Source organism: Knufia obscura, assembly GCF_036327395.1.
Source record: "Knufia obscura strain CCFEE 5817 isolate CBS 148926 chromosome Unknown scaffold_5, whole genome shotgun sequence".
NCBI classification, from domain to species: Eukaryota; Fungi; Ascomycota; class Eurotiomycetes; order Chaetothyriales; family Trichomeriaceae; genus Knufia; species Knufia obscura.
In genome coordinates, this window is record NW_027042691.1 from 1,341,978 (window position 1) to 1,363,224 (window position 21,247).

Genomic DNA, 21,247 nt, shown 5'->3' on the forward strand with positions numbered 1-21,247 from the left:
GTATTCTAGATACTTCGCACCTGGTGCTTGTCTCACATCTGCTCGAAGTCCAAGTGGCCGCATGTTGCGGTACACTTTTACAACATGGAACGAATCATACCAGACAATGTACGGTCTTCTGTACCGGCGTTAGTGTCTGGCGTGCAGTCGGACAGCACCGATGGTTCTCCAGGTTCGTCCGCCGGTCCAGCTCGCCAGCATCAGAAGCAGGTGCCAATCTCGCGGGTTCCTGGTTCGGGGTATGAAAGGCCTGAAAAGGCAAGAACTAGCCATGCATGTGAGCCATGTCGAGAGCGCAAAACCAAGTGCGACGGTGCACGACCGTCTTGTCAACGATGCTTGCATACTGATATAACATGCCACTACGGTTACGGAAAGGGGTGGAAGAAGCGAAAGTAAGTACAGCGCTCATTCGCACGCGATTCTCTCAAATTCCAACACGATTTAGGACTACGGAAGACTTGACAATGACCTCGAGGAAGCTTGCACGATACGAAGAACTGCTTGTCGATATTTTCCCCATGGTGACGGACAGTGTGCGTACGATGGTCGACCAAGCTCGGCGACAGGTGAATGGAAATATGCGACACTCTGATGTAGCTAACAATTGTTTCAGGACTATAGATTACTTGAGGGCACCTGTGCAGATGACTCTGTTACATCCGCCTCGTCAAGCGCGCTGGGTCTCGAGCAGAAAGCTGGTAGCCCGGATGTGGGCAAGCCACCCCTCCCTTTGCCAATACCACTGGCGCATCTAGGTCAATCTTTTACAAGCCCACAGAAGCCGTTACCACCGCCACCATCACCATTCGAGGCTTCTCTTTCTCCTTCAAGGTCGAAATCGAGCATTCCACGATCAGATATGTCCACTCCTGAGGATTTGAGCGTCAACGCGGCGCTTAGGCTGCCCTCCATAACTCGACAGGGATTCCTGGTAGAGGATGCATCGCTTGGCCAGCGTAACCAGCGTTCTGTCACGGCAGGGTCGGAAGCGCAGAGAGGAAGAGAAAAGAGCCGCGAAGAGGATGTACCATCGGGTAAGTCGAGCGGTCAGGAGTCGCGAAAGAGGTGCTAATGGAACAGGGCTGTCAAACGTTCTTCGACCTGGCTGATTGTGGATGTTACCGACTTCCTTGGTACATGAATCCCGAAAGTGCATGTCCAACAGCAACTGGCACCTATTCCCAAGCCAACCGACATGGGTAAAAGTCGTCTCTGCCCACAGCCCGCAAGCCTTGGCCCAGCACAAGCGACTCCGAGCCGCACATTTGGCAAACGTGGCAAAACGAGTCCGTGCAGCTCGTGTCACATGAGATCATCCAACTCCAACGGGCATTTCCGCTGGCATAGAGCTACTTGTACCGACTTCTTGTTACTCACGAGCTGCATTAAGGAGCCGCAAGACTTGCCTGGGAGCTAGCCAGCCTCCAGCGACAGTTATGCGCTAAGATCTGCAGGTACATGCACTTCGCAAGGCTTTTCCATCAAATGAAGACAACACGGCCATGGTGGAGGATCGAGTTTTCAGTTTCCCCTCTTGAATGTTGCATGCGATCATCATCTTGGCCGGAGTTTGTACTGCAATATCGGCGAATGAAGACAGGCGGCAAACATGCAGGAAGCTCAAGCTTTGATCAACTGAGACATTGTTACAGTACTGCATGAGGGGACCAAAAGGCAGTCCGTTGATTGTTGCTTAACCCTGAAGAAGCCGTTTCGCACGGCACAATGGTGTATCTACTTGCATCAACACCTGGTCGCGCATCGAATCGCTCCTTTGGACTCAGGACCATGGGTACTGACCAGCAGATGCCACTGACAGATCGCCGATTGATTGAATGGCACCATCATCGACAGCCTCAAATGCTTCCAATCCAGCGACTATGAGGCACAACGGCCGATGGCTACATGTGCAATCGATCTCCCCCGTACCCAAGAATGGGATTACGTAGTCAGTACTTTTCGGCGTCCCCCTCAACCAACAACATTTCAGAATCCGCCGATCTAGGTGGCGGATCTAACGCTGAACCGCCTAGCGTCATGGAGCATCGGGAATGCACAGAACCGCAATCGCAGATCTCTCTGCAATCGGGGACTCCTACTTCCACCAGTTCGATGAGTTAAAGATCTTCTGCAGTTGTACGTTTCCTAGCATCTCGATCTTGGTCGTCACCGCATATCAATGCTTGTCAAGCTACAGTACTCAGATTTTGTCCGCTGCGGGGCATCTGACTTGCTTGATCATGCCTCCCGAGACACAGCCAGTTCCAATGTGGTGCAGAGACTTGCGCACCTTTTATCGCTACTGGTAACTACAGTAGAGTGAACATGCACCAGATATCCAGCATGACTGTGCAGATTAGTGTTTAGAGTGAGGGCGGCGACCCGCATGCAGTACTTTACCAACCGTGACCTCGCAAGGTCCAGATCTTCATGGTACAGCACTCCTGACCACCTACCACTGAACAAGTAGCGACTACAGGTATCGCTTTACAGCCAGCCTCGGGACATGCCACGTGCAGACGCATGTAGTTCAGTCCACCATGCCCAACCAGCGTTCTTCATTGTCGATACCTGTTTATCAAGACCTCGAGATCTCGATACTGTCATACTGCGTTGGGTATGATTCGAAGTCTCACCAAGACACCTATCTAGGTAAGGACTAGCCAAGCACTCTAGCTATCGATAGACTACAGATGCCTTAGGCTCGAACCTACCTGGCATACCCTACTAAGTAGGATAGGGCTTTCCCAATTTAGCTAGCCTACTCTCAAGGTGTGTCGAATCGAACCTCGAGACCTCGAAACAGGAGGTGAAAGTATGGCGATACTGTATCGCGGTTCGAATATGAAGAACGCTGTGCCCAACAACTACGCCTCCAAGGTCCTCTTGGCCTAGAGTACGCACACAGCGGCTCCGCGTGCTACATACCATACCACCTTGATAACAGTCGCGCACAGAATTGCCAACTAAAGCCAAAGGACTCCAGCGCTTCAGCGCTTTAAACTCTCATTTGGAGTACGTGGGACTTTCTTCACTAAACTTGACGGCAAGTGCTTCAAAGTCCTACCTACGGTACAGAACACAGCAAGGGTCGCACTTGCAGTAATTCATCTCGAGATCGTTCTTGCGTGGCTCAGCCTGCCGAGGTCATTATCCATGACAGCTATAAATTCAGCTCCATCGCTGATCTCTTGAGGCTCAAAACGGGACTGCAGACCCTTTTTCTTTGTCGTAAACCCTATTCGGTCTCTAGCGTGCAGCGAAAGTCCACGAGTGATTCGATTGACAGTTGGCTTTGCAGATTTCAGTGGCTGCCACGATGGTTCTTGTATGTCCCTGCATGTCGGTCAAAGGCCGGAAAGTGTAAGGGAAGTTACTGCAAGCCTCCTCCGTAGCACTGGGACGCTGATATGGAAAAATGTTCCGGCAGCTGACCATATCGGAATCGATATAGGAACGATGACATCACCTTGATGTCTTTCGGAAGGTCGCATCGACACTGGACACTACGATCACTCTATCTACCATCTGTCTACACGTCGTGACCGTAGCATATGTGGCTAGCTTATACAATACTCAAGGTATTTGCAATCTCCGCGACAGTCAAACGAATATCTACTCCCAAGATCACTTGATCATTATACTAGTGGGTGGTACTGGTAGGGCGCGGATAGCTGGAAACTACTCCTGGTCTTTCCGCTGCCATAGGTGATAAGATTCGTTCGACGTCGAGTAACATGTTCGCCTGGACTACCAGGTAGCGTCCAATTGTTCAAATTAGAAGCCCCGAATCTTCGTCCGCGAGAACACCATACGCTCCAAAGACAGTCGATGCGAAATTGCTTTCAGCCTCAACGGAGAGCTACGGTATGTGAGGGATGAACTTCTGTACACAACCCCGACGTGCCCGACGGCCTATTGCTCGGTTTCGTTGCTCTCTTCAGCCTGCTCACAACTTAGCTGCGGTAGTTTCAGACCCTGCGTCGGCTCAGTGAGCCTCAAGAGGCAAGTGCTATGGCGAACAATACTTGCTTCATTGCTCAGCGAGCGCTATACAAGGTTCGACATTCTGTGATCAGACCAACACAAGTCACTACTCCCTCGGCTCCCTGAGTGCTCGCACAACCAAAGAAGTCTACTGCTTACAGTTGATATACGATGTCTCTACGACTCGAAAGAGTAGTGTGCTGTGGAGGTATGAATACAGATCTTGGACTTAGAACATAAAGGCCGTTGCCGTTACTGGTGCGAGACAGGAAGGACTGGGCGTGGAACATAAAGAGTCAACCACCAAGCGAATGCTGGGCGCAATTCGCTATTCCGTAGGGATGAGAGTGACGAGGGAGGCGCGATCGAAAGGGGTTGACACAGCCGGTGAGGGTAGGAAACAGCTGCCCAACGTCCTGGTGACTCGAACAGGCGTAGGTATCAACAGTCCACAGGTTCTATTCATGGTTCGCGTAGCTGAATATCTTTTCGTCGCTTCAATTGTCCAGTTTACACCCGCTGGTTGTCCAGAAACCGTTGTCTCTGGGCTTCATATGAGGTTTCTGGTCGGCTGTAGAGCCATACTAATCGACACCATACGTTGTCGTGCTTACCACGCTTACGTTGTCCAGACTGTTCTACGTCCCAGACCTTTACGGCAGCCAAAGACGTCTGATCGTGCCGTAGGAGACGTTAACATTATTCGCAAGCATGTGAATGTTTGGCTGCTTGAGAGGTGGGTACTCTGCCTTGACCTTAAAACCATGCCATTGACCGTCACTTTCACACTTTCAACAGAGCAGTACGACGTGGCTCAACGAGCAGATGACAATCCCTTTCCAGTCAAGGGAATGAGCAAGAGACTGAAAGCTGGAGGAGCCGGAAGCTCAATCTGACGCTAAGCTCCTCCGCAAATAAGATTTTCTCATTGGCTGAATAGACGAACTGCAGATTATTGGCAATTGCAGCCCGGACAACTTTCTGAAGTCGAAACGGACCTTCGCGAGGAGCCTCATCGTCTCAGTCGTGTCCTTGCAAGCTGAAAGAGTGCTGCATCTTACTGCAGAGGGCCTCGGGGATTCACAAGACCACGCACGCCAGCGACATGACGAACGCAGACCTGATACAAGCAGTGCAGCAGCAGTCAGCCTCACAATCACAACCACAGCAACAGCAACGACAACGGCAACCTCAGACTTATCCTCTTAGAAGTTTCTTCGCGTCGTCAGCAAATGAGAATGCCTCTCAGGATGGCACCGACTTTCTCCCCTCCGATACCCTCACGAATCGCTTCAAAAACTTCTACCGCATGGCGACTGGCAGCATGTCCAAAGCAGGCCAAGAAAAGTACTGGTCAGATGCAGACAATCGGTACGCAGAGATCGACTGCAAGAGGTGTGAAGATCAACGTGACTACCTGCTTCAATACTCTCCCATCATCAGGTACATGTCGGACAACATAAGGAGGCTAGGAGGAGACCTGAACAGAACAAACATCAGATGTCGATCCTGCAAAACTGGTCAACTAGGTGGCTTCGACCGTCAGTATGGCATTATGCTTTGTGCCAATTACATCGAGAAGCGCTCTATGTTGGAAGACGTTCTGGCGCACGAGATGGTTCATGCTTACGATCATCTCCGCTTCAACACCTCCTTGAATGCCGATGAGGACCTGAAGAAAGTTGCTTGTGCTGAGATAAGAGCGAGTAATTTGAGTGGAGAGTGTAGATGGTCGAATGAGTTCTTTAGGAATAAAGTCTTCAACTTCTCGAGGCATCACCAAGACTGCGTGAGGAGGAGGGCCATGATCAGTGTTAAGATGAGGCCGAACTGCAAGGATGACCTTGAGGCTGCAAAGACGGTCAACGAGGTGTGGGATAGTTGTTTTGTGGATACGAGACCATTTGACGAGATCTACCGGTAGCAGGCTGGGCCAGTTTGTACGGCAGCTTCTTAGAATGAGAAGATGACGTACCAACAGAGTTTTCCGAGCGCGTGGGTATTGTTGGCATTCGCCTTCTGCCTGTGCTGGGCGGATCGCACTCGGGCGCAGCTTCTCGGTCTAGGATCACGCTACTCTAAGTCGACCACAGACAACTTGCGGTATTGGATAGTATACACAAGTTCCATTCCCGAATCGAGCAATGTCAACTCTCCAACACCAGCACAGCGGCACGTGCCGATTTGCTGCGGCCAGGCACATTCAAGCCGCTTCGGAGGTACTTTTGAGGAAGCTTCTGCCTAGCGGACCTTTGTTCCTCGATAATCGCACCTACATCGCTTCGCGGAGATCCTCATCCGTACTTATACCCCCCGTATTGGCCAACATGATGCAGCTCTGTGGAACAATTCTCGATCATTTCGCACCGTCACAGATCTGGTCATTTCGTCCAGTGCAACATGCTGCACGCATCCGAGATCTCGACAACCTTCCTAGACGGGACAAGTCCGTCGAAAATTGTCCTCGAAGTCCGAGAAGAAGATCATCCAGAAGACAAAACGCAAATATCCGTTGAAGCGCCCTCTGATGTGAGCAAAGAGGCCAAAGCATATATGCAAAACGTCAGGGGAACACCACGTACCATCAACGCATCAATCGAGCCACTGCAATTGTCGCACAGTCATGGACCCAACCACGACGATCCAGAAACCGTTGCTCGCTGCCAGGGTCTCCAACACAAATGCAGCGATGCCCATACCGTGACCTGTATCTTCCCGGACGCTCTTCAAGATCTGATCGACACCATTATCACGACTGCAGATATGGCGCCGTCTGGAGCTACGAATACCGAAGCACGCTTCGACACGAATGGACATCGTGCGACTAACACGTCCATCGACGAGCAAGCTCTCCAATCGTTCTGCAACAGCCCCATCTGGATCTGCATTTACAGCATGCTCACATCGGAAACACCCCCAGTCGTCAAACTGTTCATCCACAACTTCGAAATATTCCTCGAGACATTCACCAACGCCCTTGCGAGGCTCGACAACACAGCACAAGGGATCCTTCCGAGCAGCGGACCTCTCCATGATATCTGCCAGCTCAACACCACGCCATTCCGCGCCCCGACACAGCAGACTGATAAAAAGACAAACGCAGGCATGGCCTTCTACGCCACAACAAAATCCAACACCTTCCCAAGAACAAAGGGAAAGAACTACACTTACCATAGTCCCAGGTTGTCTGAGGACTTTTCGTCGCGCGAGGCGACGCCGGGGTGGGATGTACCGAGATCGATGCCTAGTAGATAAGCGATGGAGGAAGGCGGAGCTACCGTGGAAGAGTGGCGGATCGCGATGTGGTCGTTCGGGTGGAAGGCAGTGCAGCATTGTGGATTTGGCCTGGCTTTCTGGGATAGCAGTGCAGCACGATTCATTGTTGTGGGGTGTTGATTTGGTCTGGACCTTTGAGATACTAAGGCGCAATATTGTACTTGTACTTTACCAGGCTATACTTCGAATTCGGGCACCACTCTGTATAATCACCTCATTAATTAGAAAAGCCATGGGACACTTACAAGGGACTCGTTGATTCAAGTCACCTGTGGTGGTGCCTGCAGTGACCTGAGTGGCGACAACAGTTCTGATGTAGTAGTATTTTAGCCTCAAAGTCTTTTGTCGAAAAAGCCTTGCATGATATGTATGATCGGAGCGAATGTGCCTTGGCCGGCTGATTTGCCTCATTGCCTTGCTTCTACAGAAGGGCCAGGCTACAGGGGTGGCTACATTCAGTTGGGTGACTGAAGAGGTGGGCAACTTGAGGTGTTCACAGCGTAAGAGCCGCCGGCTGGTTGTTCTCGTTTGAGGATGTACAACTGTGTTATTATTTTATTGACTATCTGAACATTACACTATCTGAACATTCTAGCTATCTGAACATTCTAGCTATCCTATAATGTTCGTCCAAAAGAAGAGCATAAGGTGTTGTACAAGGTGTCGCTAAGTTCTGCTCAGCTAGATATCCATTGCGAGATAAATCATAAATATCGAACCAAGAGTCTTGGGTGCCCCGAGTTCCTGTGCATTGGTCGTTTCTTCGTCGTCTATTGGCGTTCGTTCGCAAGTCGTTCATGGTCCAGTTGGCACCACTAGCTATCCTGATGTCGCAGCCTCTTCGCTAGCTCTTTGTGCTTGCGGCGGCCTTTCTTGACACTCCTTTTAGTGCTGTCAACCAGTAAGTGGCCAAGTATAGCCGTCTTGTCCATCTCTTGCTCCAGAGACTTGACGATAGGCTCTAACGCAGAGATCAGATGGCGCACAATGGCATCCTGGGGTCCTCCCGGCTGGCCGTCCAGTGTTCTCTGGCGGATCGGGCCATATATTTCTCTGCAAAACTGGTAGAGTAGCATCACTTCACAGTCAGAATATGTAGCTTCGCGGATTGTACAAGCCTCTGCGCTCGTGCCGTTGGAAGTGTTGATTGGTATCCTCCACGCCCAACCTCTGTCTTCATGCTGGTAGTAAGTCGCGGCCTTCATTGATTGGGACCTTGGTAGCACCTTCCTCTTGTCGAAACGCCGGACTGTCCAGTGTATGCTCTCATCTGATAGAGTGATGTCATTGTCGACCTCTTCGAACTTGCCATTGGCGAGCCTGATGAAGCGTCGCCCGGGCATCCGGTGAGCTGCCTGCCAGAACCAATACTTGATGTCCTTGGACGAATCGGCGAGCATTGCCGGTGATGCCATGATTTTCTGTCCAACTTCGCTTGCTAGGCTGCCAAGCGTGCTGAATCTGCGCATCATCGGTCGCTGCCCTGGGCACGGCATAGGCTTCGCCGACTCTGCACTCTTCGTGAGTTTGACAAAGTCAAAGTCGAGACCCAGCTCGTGAAGCTGGGATACAACCCAGACCAATGGTATGATCGAAATGTAATCTTTGTCTCCCCCACCGCCGATACTGAGATGACATCCGTCGAACCAGCATTGTTGCAGTTCGGTGGAACAATTATCGTGCATGAGATCCTCCTGATACCATGAGACTTGTCGGAAAAGATCTCGATGTTCGTCAAGAGCCAGTGCTTGGACGGCGTGATCGATATTTGGCGAAAGACGATGGTCAATCGCTCTGAGGGTCTCGTTTTGTGGAAAGAATGTCGGTGGCCATGTTAAGGGTGAGCTCTTGAGCATTGTGTCGACTGTATCGAACAGAGCGCAAGCGCGAACCCGGACATCCTTGAAAAAGAGTGCCACGTGGTCCGCCTTAACAGCGACTGTGCTGTCCTCATCAGGGCTCTGTAGCTTCTTCATCCACAGATTAAAGTACTCCCCAGCCGTGCTCTCATCAATATTGCGTATAATACCAAAATCGTGGATGAAGCGGGCTACACATTTGGCAACGTGTGCACCTCGTGAAAAGCCAATGAGGTATATCTCATCACGTTGTGTTTGGTAAGCGCGACATATGTGCATATATGCTGTCAAGATTTTCTTTGGCATTTCGCTGCCAGTCCTTGCGTTGTTGGCATTGGTGAGCACATTGCCTCCAGTCCCGCAACCAGAGACGTAGCGTGCTAGCTGTTGTGTACCATGCCGATCGGTTTTTCTGACAGCGTCGTGGATAAGGGCAACATTTGTCTTTCTCGACTCTTGGCTGTCATCACTCATGGTGCCGTCGCAGCACACGACAATCCGACGTCGCTGTAATTTCGATCGTGGCGTGTTGAGAAGAATGACTTTAGAAATGGCATGTTGCAAGCTTGGGTGTTCTTTAACATTCTCACGCTGCTCTTCGAGCAGGTGAGCGAGCTTGGAGTTAACCATCAGCCGAGTGGAAGGGGTCCGGCGTAGAATAAGTGTGAAAGGTTGTGCCTCCAGTTGAAGCTCTGTCCCCAAGCGTTCTGATTATGTGGCAAAGAGCTAAGATAGATTCGTGAAATTGTCAGTCTTGGTTAGCAGACTGTCCATAGCACGGAGCAGCGCTTCTGATGACGATGCTAACATACTTATGTAGACCATGTTTTCGAGACCGGGGACCTACCTGAGGTTACAAAAGCACCGCGCACATACCATAGGGGGGCGGTGGACAGCAAATGCGTGCATTCCTATAAGAAGCAGGGCAGGACTCACGAATCATAATCTCGTATTGTCTCTGAAAGATGATGGACAGGTTTCATGAGCCAATCATTGTTGATGCTCGTTGCTGCAAGAGGTCATGAGGGGTCCAAGCCTCCTGTCGAGGCAGCTCTGAGCATCGAGGAACTATTGCAGAACAATGAATGTTTCAGGCTGAGGTATAGATGATGGCGGACGAGTGCAATGGATGGTAAGAATGAGAAGATGCGGGCCACTCTCTGGGGCCGGAAGAAGGCACTTGGTTTGCGCCTGCCACAATTTGGTGGTGGCGCAGTTGCCTGAACAGTCAGGTTTAGGAGGCTCGAAAGTCAACGCCCAATTCACCAGGTACTTCAATGCTAGCGGCTAGGCAGGAGGGTGTATGAGAGGGATTGTTGTGTTGAGTAGCGATTGCGAAAAACTCGCCGATGACGACTTGTGTTGTGTGAAAACATTCACATAGTTGTTGAATGTGATCTGTTCTCGTAGTATAGATGATAAGATCTTACAAAATCTTGGCATGGCGGTGAATAAATTTTATCCTCGAAGCTTCGCTACACTGTTTCACGTTTTCCTCGGAAGCACTCCGCTTATGATGCATGGCACGTCAATGAAGGGCGTAGCAGGTCTGGTTGTCTGCAAAAGATGATACAGAAAGTAACACAAGTCTCTGTGGAAAGAACACAGCATAGGCGTCGACGGAGGCTGCCACCATGAAGAACAACAAGCGGTTGACGATTGTGATCAAAGTCGGTAAATGCCACCAGGGTTCTGATTAACTTACCTTGACTGACTATGAACAGGTAGCTCATCGATCGTGGATGAGAAGTCTCATGAACCAATTCTGCCAATCCTTTCGCTAATCGTCGACACTGCAATCAAGCTACGCCGAGATGGCCATCGAGTGGTCATTGTTTCCTCAGGCGCCATCGCGGTCGGGCTGCAGCGCATGAACATACCTAAGAAGCCCAAGCTGCTCGCCCAGAAGCAAGCACTGGCAGCAATAGGTCAGTGCCGACTCATAGCAATATGGGATCAGTTGTTCGCCCACATGAATCAGCCCGTGGCACAAATTCTGCTTACCAGGAACGACATCTCCGACCGAACACAGTACTTGAATGCACAGAATACCCTCAACGAGTGCTTGAACTTTGGCGTCATTCCCATTGTCAACGAAAACGATACGCTCTCAGTATCGGAGATCAAGTTTGGAGACAATGACACTTTATCGGCGATCGCAGCGGCATTAATCAACGCAGATTACCTGTTCCTCATGACCGATGTCGAGGCGCTGTACACGAAGAATCCTCGAACAAATCCTGACGCGATGCCAATCGAGGTTGTGGAGGATATCGATGCTCTGGCAGTCGATGTCTCATCAAGTGGCTCGGCTCTTGGCACAGGAGGAATGGCTACGAAGATCACAGCAGCAAGACTAGCAACATCAGCTGGCGTTACAACAATCATAACGAAGTCGAGCAAGCCAGGCAACGTCAAGGACATCATCAGCTACCTGCATCCTGCGGAACCACTGACCACTGTCAGCAACGGCACCGCACCAGCACAGGTCCTGCCTCAGACGCCAGCCCCACTGCACACACGGTTCGTCCCATCCTCCATACCAATGCGCAACCGTGCGTTCTGGATCTTACATGGGTTGGCACCCCACGGCACCATTTACATCGACCGGGGTGCAGCAACGGCCCTTTACAGTAAAGCCGGCCTCCTGCCAGTCGGGATCGTCGACGTCAGCGGCTCTTTCGCACAACAAGAAGCCATCCGGCTTGTAGTCGTCGATCGTCAGCCCGTCGGATCATTGTCGCCGGCACCTACCGAGGAGACTGGGCAAAAGGCATACTTTACGTACTACCAGAAAGGTGAAGAGATTGGAAGAGCTATAGTCAATTATTCAGCTGAACAAGTGGCTCGCATCAAAGGTCTTAGGAGTATCGAGATAGCCAGGGTGCTTGGGTACGCTGATAGTGAATATGTGGCATATCGAGAGAATGTGAGTCTTAGCGTCGATCATCGAAGCCGGCCGGAGACGCCCACTGCAAAGGAGAGTAGGACACCCGAGCAGAGTGTACATGACCTGAGGAGCGAACTTGCGCACTCAAGGAGTTATAGCTTGGAGCTCAGAGAGCAGGCTGCTGGGACGCAGTCACCACTTGCATGAAACAATGCACAAAGATGATTCCCTGGACCGGAGGTTTATCTCTTCGATTTGTGCGTGATCATTCATAGCAACTGGGAAGCACAAGTAGTGTCAAAGTACATTGACGTCCCCGCTCCCCACCAATGAATTTTGAACGCGATAGCGACGTTGCAGAGCTATAGCTTCTAGAAAGAATGCTGCCGTTCATGCAGGTACGCTTGCCAGCATAACGGCTCACTTGCGACGCAGCGTGTTACGCGGATGCCTCCTGTCAATTAAGCGAACTTGTCATCCCACACTGTCTTGACGGGCGGTACCGTGGAAGACGTCACTTCAGTCACTTCCTCAGCTGTGACCATGTCGTTTTATGCTCTCCGCATCCTGAAACAATTTACACATTGGGTGGAAAGAAACTTTGATAAGAGCAAAAGCAAATGACTGATCACGTAACGTGTCCTTTATCCTGCTAGCTCGTGGTCGGGTAGAGCACCAAGCATTATTGGCGTGTGAACAGGGGATGAATCAGACTGTGGGCACCGAGGTTCAGGTGTGGATAGCGCCGCGCGCTGGAAGAAGCCTAAGCACTAACTCTAGATTATGTAAATCACACTGCGAGTCCGCACGCCTGTCAAGCCCAGCACGGCTGTTGTCAGAAAATGCATGCTTCTCCTTGCGCGACCTTGCATATATTTGTGCCAGCTGAGATACACTTTTCGCAGCTCGGACAGCAGACACAAGATGAGTCGCACAAAGGTCATGATTCAGATCTTGACTGGCTGTTACTGGCGATAATGCGACGCGACGTGGTTAGACCTTGCTCATGCTGATTCGAGGACTGCGGTAACCTTCCACCTTACTGTAGCCTCTATCACGTCGATCAATACCTGTTCGGAGTGCGGCTGCTTGCGAGACCTCATGTCTGGAGTCACGAATCCTGGCCACAGCACGAAAAGCACTCAGGGGTAGCTAGCTGGCTCGGGAGGCCCAGCTTGGTGGCTATGGGGTCGGCTAGCTCGAGTCTAGGAGTCCCTATCCAATGTGCGATCAGAATTCAACGCCGCCTTTTTTATGGTCGTTGCGAGAGTACTTTCTGACCACTGGGGAGAGTTTGCGGTGCGCTCGAGCATCGGTTGTTGGTGCTTGTGATGTTCGGTGAGCACAGACTCCCTTTTTTGACAGACTTGTGGACATGCAGTCGACATGCAGTCACAGTAAATCGCAACTTCCCTTGCCTTGTCTGCGCCGTCACGATTGACCTACCGTTGCCCGCGTGTTTCAAACCTTCCGGATCCCTTGTTCGCGAGGTTGCGGTGCTAGACTCCCCTGCACCCTGCTCCTACAGTACCAAGTACGCAATTCTTGGTCGCTTGCATTCAGGTCTTGAACTGTATCGAAGGCAGACGTACTCGTACACTCTGGGCTGTCCATTTTGTCTTGCTTGATCAGACACGGCACGACTCGAACAGCCACCGGAACTCGGACATCGCATCGCATACTGTTTGACTCTCAACATCTTGAGTTCTTGACTGAATTTGAGAACACTTCGGCACATAATCCAACTCAGGTGCGAAGAGTTGTTGTAGCCCGATTATCCCTGAAATTTCAATCTGGTGCGAAATAGCCTGATACCCCAGGTCCGATCCTTGCACGGAACCACGATATCACGACGCATGGCTGAACTAGACTATTCGAGGACGAGGTAACGAATCGAGGAAAGAGACAAGGCAACAGCATTAGATTGGAAAGAGTCGGAGGAGAAATAGACGTACCGGGTCAGAGCTGGGCTATTGTAAAGGACGAAGCAGCACCACTGGATCAGCACTTGAACAACGCCCGGATCTTGCTCCTCGACGCTGCTTCAGGCTAATACACACGCCGGAGCCTTCCTGGCCACTGAAGAGTATTTGTCCTGGTTGAACTGAGAAGCCATTGCAGGCGCTAGACACATGCCTTCAACAGACCGGACCGTTGAACTACCGTAGTTCACAGGCCTCAAACGCACCACAACCATGAGCCATTCCACCCTTTCCCCAGCTGTGAACCGAAGACTTTCTCGCTCAAATTCAACATCTTCATCAGTTTCGACGGTCAAGCAGCTGGGCGCAAAGATCGGGCATAGGAAATCCGCTTCCCAGGCAAGGCCGACAAGTTCTGAGTCGATCAATCGATACATCTCCACACTGGATGCTGCCGCTGCACCTTCGCGTTCTGTTACAGCCCAAGACCGAGGCCGTTCGCCCAACCTGAACATCAACAGGTGGTCACACTCAACAACATCTAGCATAGGGGCAATAGAAAGCGACTTTCTGCGCCAGGTCTCCGGAAATGCTGTCCCTTCGCGGCCATCAAAGCCGGATCCGCCTGCAAAAGACCATTTGATACCCAAGTCGCAGTACTCGAGGCAGCCAAGCGAGTCTTCACTGATCGACCCATCTCCCCGCAAGAGTCCTGGGCGACGTCAGAGGCCATCTCGAAGAAGTTCACCCGAAGCATCGAGGCATCCATACGCAAGCTCAAATGCTAGCGGTTCGCGCTCGAACTTCACCACAACGCCAGACCTGGATACAGCCACATCGAGATCGAATGGGAACGATTACTTCGGAACAAGCTCGATTGACTACTCCAAAGGTGCGAACAAACACGATCAGCAGGTTGTGGGTGTAGCGCTAACCCTTACCCAAGGGCACTCAAGGCAAAGGAAATCAGATCAGAATAGGCTCGGAAATGGCTTGTACCAGACGACAAACTCAAGTCATATCAGCTTGCAGAAAATGCCAAGTCACAACAAACGAAGAGATCGTTCGGCAAACGGAAGCAAGGACACCGCAGCTGGAGGGTCCATGTCCTCGGTTGCGAGCGGGAAGAGCAAAAGAGGAGGTCATCGGAGTCCAACACAGAAGGCTATGCTATCACAAGCGCTATCGAAAGCGAATCAAGCAGTGTTATTTGACAACGCACAGGACGTGCAAGGGGCCATTGAAGCATACCACGAAGCCTGCGATATATTGGAGCAAGTTATGGCGAGGAGTAATGATATGGACGACCGCAAGAAGTTATCGGCTATTCGGAGTACATATTCGACCAGGATTGCTGAGCTGTACGATGTTGACAACTCGTTCGCTCACTTACAGACGGATAAAGAATTACCTGAAGCACCAGTCACGACACGGTACTTGGATGGACAAGGCCGAATGAGCTTTGAAGACCCGGACGAATTACATCCATCTATACTGGTTGATGATTCACAAAGGACGATGGTGATACCGTTGCGGCAAGAGTCGTTGCTGCCGCAGATATATGGTGGGAGAGAGTATATGGAGGAACAGCCGTTGGTTTCCCAGCGTGAACCACCATCGTTAGGAGGGTTAAGTGTGCCGATGGATGCGAGATATATGCCTCCGCCGTTATCGCCAAGGAGATTGCCCTCGCCATCACCGGTGGACGAGCAACCGACGCCCATTGCCACCATGCGGCCGGTAGATCAAGCATATTCTCATGCCAACTACCTCGGTGATCAAGAATCAGTTTCGTGGCTGGATACATTCGACGATGGGCCTTCTAGCAGAGGAACTTCACGTCGTTCGTCACTTGACTATGTACGCGCAGACAAGGATCTCGTGTCGGCAATCGAAGCGGAACTCGACGCAGCTGTGGACGCAGCTTACGATGAAGATATACCGGCCGAAGCAACGCCGCGGCCACCAGACGCAGTGGCTGCGGCATTCCAACCGGAATTGATAGGACCACTACAATCACAGGTTAGCAGCGAGGAAATGCGGACGCTTGCGACACAACCTTCGCAGGACAGTATATTATCAAGCGCGAGGTATGAGGACTTGACTCGCGAGTACTTGGACGAAGATGCTGAAGAGGAAGAGGAGCTGCTGGAGATGATGATGGCAGAAGGCTACACTCTGGACAACCAGAATCAGAGACCTGGCGCCATGTCTTCGTTACCTCGCCAGTCAGATTCGAGTGGCTTTTCAGCACGTTCATCCGGCCGGACATGGGAGAGTTCCATGACTACTGCCACTCAGGGCACTGCCTTGAGCACTTTGGCCGAAGGTCCAGAGATGCCGTTGCATGAGCCCCCTGAGGTTCCAAAAGAGATCGAGGAGGCTACATTGCCACAGCAAGACACGGATCCCCTAGCTCGCAAGCAAGCTTCGCCACTACCACCATTGCCTACAACTGACAAGCCAGCGGTTGTTGGCCTGCGCGATCGAAGACTATCAGGACACAGCGGCAAGCAATTGAAGATTGAGACTTTTGCTCGAAGAGCCTCGGTGAGTCAGCAGGGACAGCCTGCTCAGGCGCCGCTGCTTGAAATACCATCTGCGACGGAGCCCAAACCAGAACTGAAACACTCTACATCGGGTACGAACATCAGTGTGGACACTATGCCAATTACGCCACTGGCCTCGATACACTCGGCCAACTCAATGAGTAATTCTCCGGATACTCCAGAGTTGACCAAGCTATTGTCTAACTCGACGATTGCCGATGAGGACCCTGCTCCAGCTCAAGACGATGCAAAACGCATGCCACCTCCGATGCGCAAGAACATGTCGTCCTCGAGTCTAAGGCCAAGGAAACTGTCTCTGACCACCAGCAATCTGAACGATGTGCCACCTACGCCGGGAAGTGCAGTATTTCCTACCCATTCTCGGCAAGGCACGGTCTCCACTCCAGCCGCAGCAAATCCTAGTCCGAATATCTTGTCCACCACCGCAGTGGGTGGCATGTACATCTTCGATAATGTTGCTGAACCGCACTCGCCAAGAAGCCCTCGTTCGCCAGACACCTTACGAGCTGATCCTATGCCGCTTGAACCATGTCCGGAATCTTTTTTACTTCGGCCATTTTGGTTGATGAGATGTCTATACCAGACTTTGGCACATCCGAAGGGCGGATATATCTCGACTAAGCTCTTCATTCCTCGCGATATCTGGCGAGTCAAAGGCGTGAAGATCAAGGCTATGGATGAGAAAGCTGGACAGTGCGACGTACTGACTGCAGCACTACTGAAGCTAGCGAAGGTCGACACCCTTGATGCCGATGCAGTCCTCGAAGAACTTCAGTCTTTCGACACGATTATCGACCAGGTTCGACAGAACCTAACCAAGAAGCTCGGCAGCGATGTCGGCCTCACCGGATCCGTAGCAGCAATGAAGAACTCACCCGCAGCCGAAGACCAAGATGCCACAGGTCTGAAGAACTCCTCCTCAGTCAAATCGATCGCCTCATCCTGGCGTAAACTCCGATCAAAGTCCTCAACCGCCGCACTCCCCTCAACAATAGCTCGAAAGAACAGCAATCCTACAGAAGAGACAATGGCTAGTCTACCAATGACATCAAACTCCAACATCTCAACCTCGCGAAGCTACAAAGCTCAACGCCACCCCCCACCCACGCCTACCGGTCTCCCGCATATCCCGCCCCAACACGCAGCATTCATGTCCAGTCTGGCGCGCCTGTTCGACGCAGTGCAAGTGCTCGATAGTATTGCAAGACAGGTCGAGGATCCGGGACTGAAAGCGACGAATAAGACGCAGGTTGGGTTAGAATTGAGTATTAGGGGGGCGGCTGAGTTCTTTAGCTTTTATGTTATTCGCTTTGCTATGGCTGATATAGGGGTGTTTCTGGATAAGTATTTGAAGAGGAATTCGGAGTGGGTTATGGTGTGAGTGAGAGTATCACTGTTCGTCCACGGGGGTGAAAGACGGTGTCAGATATCATGTCTAGCAGGAGTATGGTGTCAGTGGAAGCATGATGCTTCAGGAGCACGGCGTGTATGTGTACAGTGCATACGGAGGTGCTTTGCAGCATGTTAGCTAGTTGTCTCGTGCATGGCGCTTGGATACAGTGTGCTTCTCACACGAAGAGAGGCAAGGAAGACCAAGTGGTCTTCATATGTAGCATTCAGAGCTTATTTGTTCTTCGCCTTGTTTATCACGTTTCATGCATGGCATTAATATCACTAGCAGAGTCGAATCATCACGGCCTCGCTTTGAAAGCTCACAGACGGCGAGCTACTTCACCCAGTCAATTCGAAAGAGAAGATGGTTCCACTTCAGCGCTTTACACGTGCGAAGATACTGTACACACTAACGTGAGGCAGGCGCGATCCTGTCTGTCCGTCAGGAAGGTGCGACCATGAACTTGACGAGGGAAAGCACGACTCAGCTTGTGAGGAAGTTGCGACTCAGTCTGCGTGGAAAGAGCGACCTAGAGTAGGCTGGAAGGAAGGTGCGACTTAGTCTGTGATGCGAGAGCGGCCTAGGGCTGGGAGGAAGGAACAAGTTGAGCTGTAAGGGAGGTGCGGTTCGGTCCGCGAGGAAGGTGCAGCCACATGTGGGAGGAAGGTGCAACTCAACATGCGAGGAAGGCGCGACTCATAATACAATGAAGGGAACCACGATCCAGCTTGCGAGGAAGGTGCGATTTGATGCGTGAGGCAAGTGCGACTTTAAAGGAACTTGACAAGGGAAAGCACGACTCGGCTCAGCTTGTGAGGAAGGCGCGACTTACCATGGTCCGTGGGGAGGTGCGAACTAGTCAGGTCGGAAGGCACGACTGCTTACAGTACCTGACGAAGGAAGGCGCGATCACGTCTGTGAGGAAGCTGCGATCAGCCAACCAATTACTGAAGGAAGGAAGGAAGGAAGGCACGGCCCAGCTTATGAGGAGAGCATGATGCAAGCCAACCAATGGGGAAGGTACGACACAATCCGTACAGTATGGATGGAGCGAATCACAACTCGATGAAGGAAGGCACAACCGCAGCCTACGGTCGAGAAGCCCGCAGGCACGACCAAGTTGGGATTGGAAGCTCAGCTGCGAGCAAGGCACGAGCCGTAATCTTGCAAGTCAAAAGCCAGATCTCTGTCAGCGAAAGGGGGCGCATGCATTAAGGTTTTGTTCACGCTGTGACTGCACTTAGGAGGCCGTAGCTGCAACGGTGTTGGGTATCGCCGGTGCTCTACTGTGCGCGTCCTGCTCTAGAACATTAATAGTGAAAGCAAGCCAGCGATTGTTGCGTTTCTCGACCGAGCAGCGGCTACGACGTGGGACACGGCTCTCGCAACCTTTTACGCGATCTGAACTACTGGTGTTTCTTCGGCACGTCCGGCGTGGATCAAGTTGATGGTAGAGCTTTAGTAGTGGTACCGCGGTGCTAACAACACAGTCTTTAAGGCTAAGGCCTAGCTCGAAGAGTACAAGGAGCGAGTACGCGGCGAGCGCGCTGACCAAGAGAATCTACGTGGGTAGGTTGGGGAGCAACGAGGAATAATTGAGAAGTAAAAAGGAACAATCAAGGGCCTAGAGAGAGAAGCTATCATATATAGAAGCAGGATAGCCGAGTTCGAGCAAGCCCAGCAAGTCACAGCTACGGCTAGACCATCAGAAGAAGATGGTCGACTCTCTCTTGGGAGCACCATGCCTTGAAGCAGGTGCCGCCAGCCAGGATGCATCGCCACCGCTCGGTGACCAGCGTACGGTCACAGTTCTGAAGAGAAGCTTTCGAAAGAAGGGAAGGGATTAGAGCAGGAGAAGTGTTAGGTTCATACGCCACAGCGCAGCGCGTTTGACTTCTCGTGAATAGGCGATCCACGACGTATGACCGGCGAACTATTTCTTTTACAAATATCGAGTTCTTCACAGCTTTTATGGGAAACGCGATGGTGGACAGCACTCTGGCAATCGGTATCGTTATGTGCTTCTTCGTCGGCTCTCTTAGTTCTCTACATTCACGGAAGTTAGAGGCATCATAGCACGTATCTATGCCATCAGTGATTGGGGCACAGCTATGGGTATCGTCGCCTTTATGCCCTCTCTTGGACCCACTACAGTTCTGTTCATAATAGGATTCCTCCAGCAGAATGAGCGTGCGAGATGCGTTGTGGGGTCGATGGTCGCACTGGCAGGAACATTTGGTGGAGTCAGGACTCTGCGCTTTAAGACGCTCCTCTCGGCGCCCATGGCGAGCTGTAAGCAGCTGTAAAGATCAAGGAGACCTCGATTTCTTGCAGAAAAAGAGCAACCTCCGCCCGCCAAGACCGCGTGTCGTTTTCGTGACAGCGCGAAGGTGCCCTACCGAGTGATAACGCCTTCTTCACCTACTATACAGGTTACCCCCAGCGTGCACTACCTTGCAATAGACAGATGAAGTGCTCTGGCATGCACTGGGGAGCTTCTGCCAGACGACTACAGCATTAGCCGTCATACATGCGAGGCTCATTGTGGCTATCGATGCCGCAACACGCTGTCGCGCTCAAGAATTCTGCTTTGGTGTGCTTGGGGAAGCATCCGAAGATCCAAGTTGGCCGACACGCAGATCCCATCCCAGTGAGTGGTGACCTTGACTATGTGAAGAGTGCTGACGCTAAACGTCTCAGCTTTGCCTCCACCGCACCATAGCAATGCATCGTGGGCAGGGAAAGGAAGGAATACTGGTTGTCTGAAAACCTTGCGGCTCCAAAATCCAAATTGCTCAGTCGACTCATGGCTGACAACGAGTCGAACAATGCATTGCACTTTCCAGACTTGGAATCTGAGCATTTCGACGTATTCACACACTGGACCTATCACGACGACATCCCGTCCAGAGTGTTTGAGCCATACAGCGGGGATATACTCGACATCGTGAATGCCTTGTATGAGCTAGGTCGTACTCTTGGAGCACCAGTTCTCCAGAACAAATTGGTCGATACTTACTGCGACCTCCGGCAACAACATCGCCAAGAAGGTTGTGTGCATTGGTCTGTTCCCCCAACAGCCCTTCAACACTATCCCTGTTTGAGAAATGGCTTCCCCGAATTTCTGCTTCATGAAAGCGTCGCAGTCACGATGGGTCGAGCAGGCGGATCTGCGCTTGTTGGAGAGTTTGATATTGAGGACGCACGTCTGTATCACTCTATACTGACACTTGTGCGTCAATATGTCGCAGACGAGGATGCTTTTGTCGCAAAGCTAGACGAAGCTCATTTGTTTCATGTGCATGAGGAGGAGGAGTATACATGCTATCCACAAAGCATGTCAGGAC

The 21,247-nt window shown here is 51.5% G+C and overlaps 6 protein-coding genes across 6 annotated transcripts; 5 read left to right on the forward strand and 1 right to left on the reverse strand.

Annotated features, from left to right (window-relative positions):
* Positions 1-356: 356 nt before the first annotated feature.
* On the forward strand, positions 357-1,112 carry PMZ80_005282 (uncharacterized protein; the record flags this gene model as incomplete). Its single annotated transcript, XM_064873702.1, has 3 exons — positions 357-395; positions 617-1,037; positions 1,084-1,112. The coding sequence occupies 3 exons, from the start codon at positions 357-359 to the stop codon at positions 1,110-1,112; spliced, it is 489 nt and encodes a 162-aa protein (XP_064730806.1).
* A 3,983-nt stretch (positions 1,113-5,095) lies between these two features.
* Positions 5,096-5,914, forward strand: ATP23 (Mitochondrial inner membrane protease atp23; the record flags this gene model as incomplete). The annotated part of the gene is made up of 1 exon (XM_064873703.1): positions 5,096-5,914. The coding sequence occupies one exon, from the start codon at positions 5,096-5,098 to the stop codon at positions 5,912-5,914; it is 819 nt and encodes a 272-aa protein (XP_064730807.1).
* A 476-nt stretch (positions 5,915-6,390) lies between these two features.
* On the forward strand, positions 6,391-7,245 carry PMZ80_005284 (uncharacterized protein; the record flags this gene model as incomplete). The annotated part of the gene is made up of 1 exon (XM_064873704.1): positions 6,391-7,245. The coding sequence occupies one exon, from the start codon at positions 6,391-6,393 to the stop codon at positions 7,243-7,245; it is 855 nt and encodes a 284-aa protein (XP_064730808.1).
* An 836-nt stretch (positions 7,246-8,081) lies between these two features.
* Positions 8,082-9,755, reverse strand: PMZ80_005285 (uncharacterized protein; the record flags this gene model as incomplete). Its single annotated transcript, XM_064873705.1, has 1 exon — positions 8,082-9,755. One exon carries the CDS (start codon positions 9,753-9,755, stop codon positions 8,082-8,084), a length of 1,674 nt encoding a protein of 557 aa, XP_064730809.1.
* Positions 9,756-10,759: 1,004 nt separating this feature from the next.
* Positions 10,760-12,222, forward strand: PRO1 (Glutamate 5-kinase; the record flags this gene model as incomplete). Its single annotated transcript, XM_064873706.1, has 2 exons — positions 10,760-10,799; positions 10,850-12,222. 2 exons carry the CDS (start codon positions 10,760-10,762, stop codon positions 12,220-12,222), a joined length of 1,413 nt encoding a protein of 470 aa, XP_064730810.1.
* Positions 12,223-14,210: 1,988 nt separating this feature from the next.
* PMZ80_005287 (uncharacterized protein) lies at positions 14,211-17,888 on the forward strand (the record flags this gene model as incomplete). The annotated part of the gene is made up of 1 exon (XM_064873707.1): positions 14,211-17,888. One exon carries the CDS (start codon positions 14,211-14,213, stop codon positions 17,886-17,888), a length of 3,678 nt encoding a protein of 1,225 aa, XP_064730811.1.
* Positions 17,889-21,247: the final 3,359 nt, after the last annotated feature.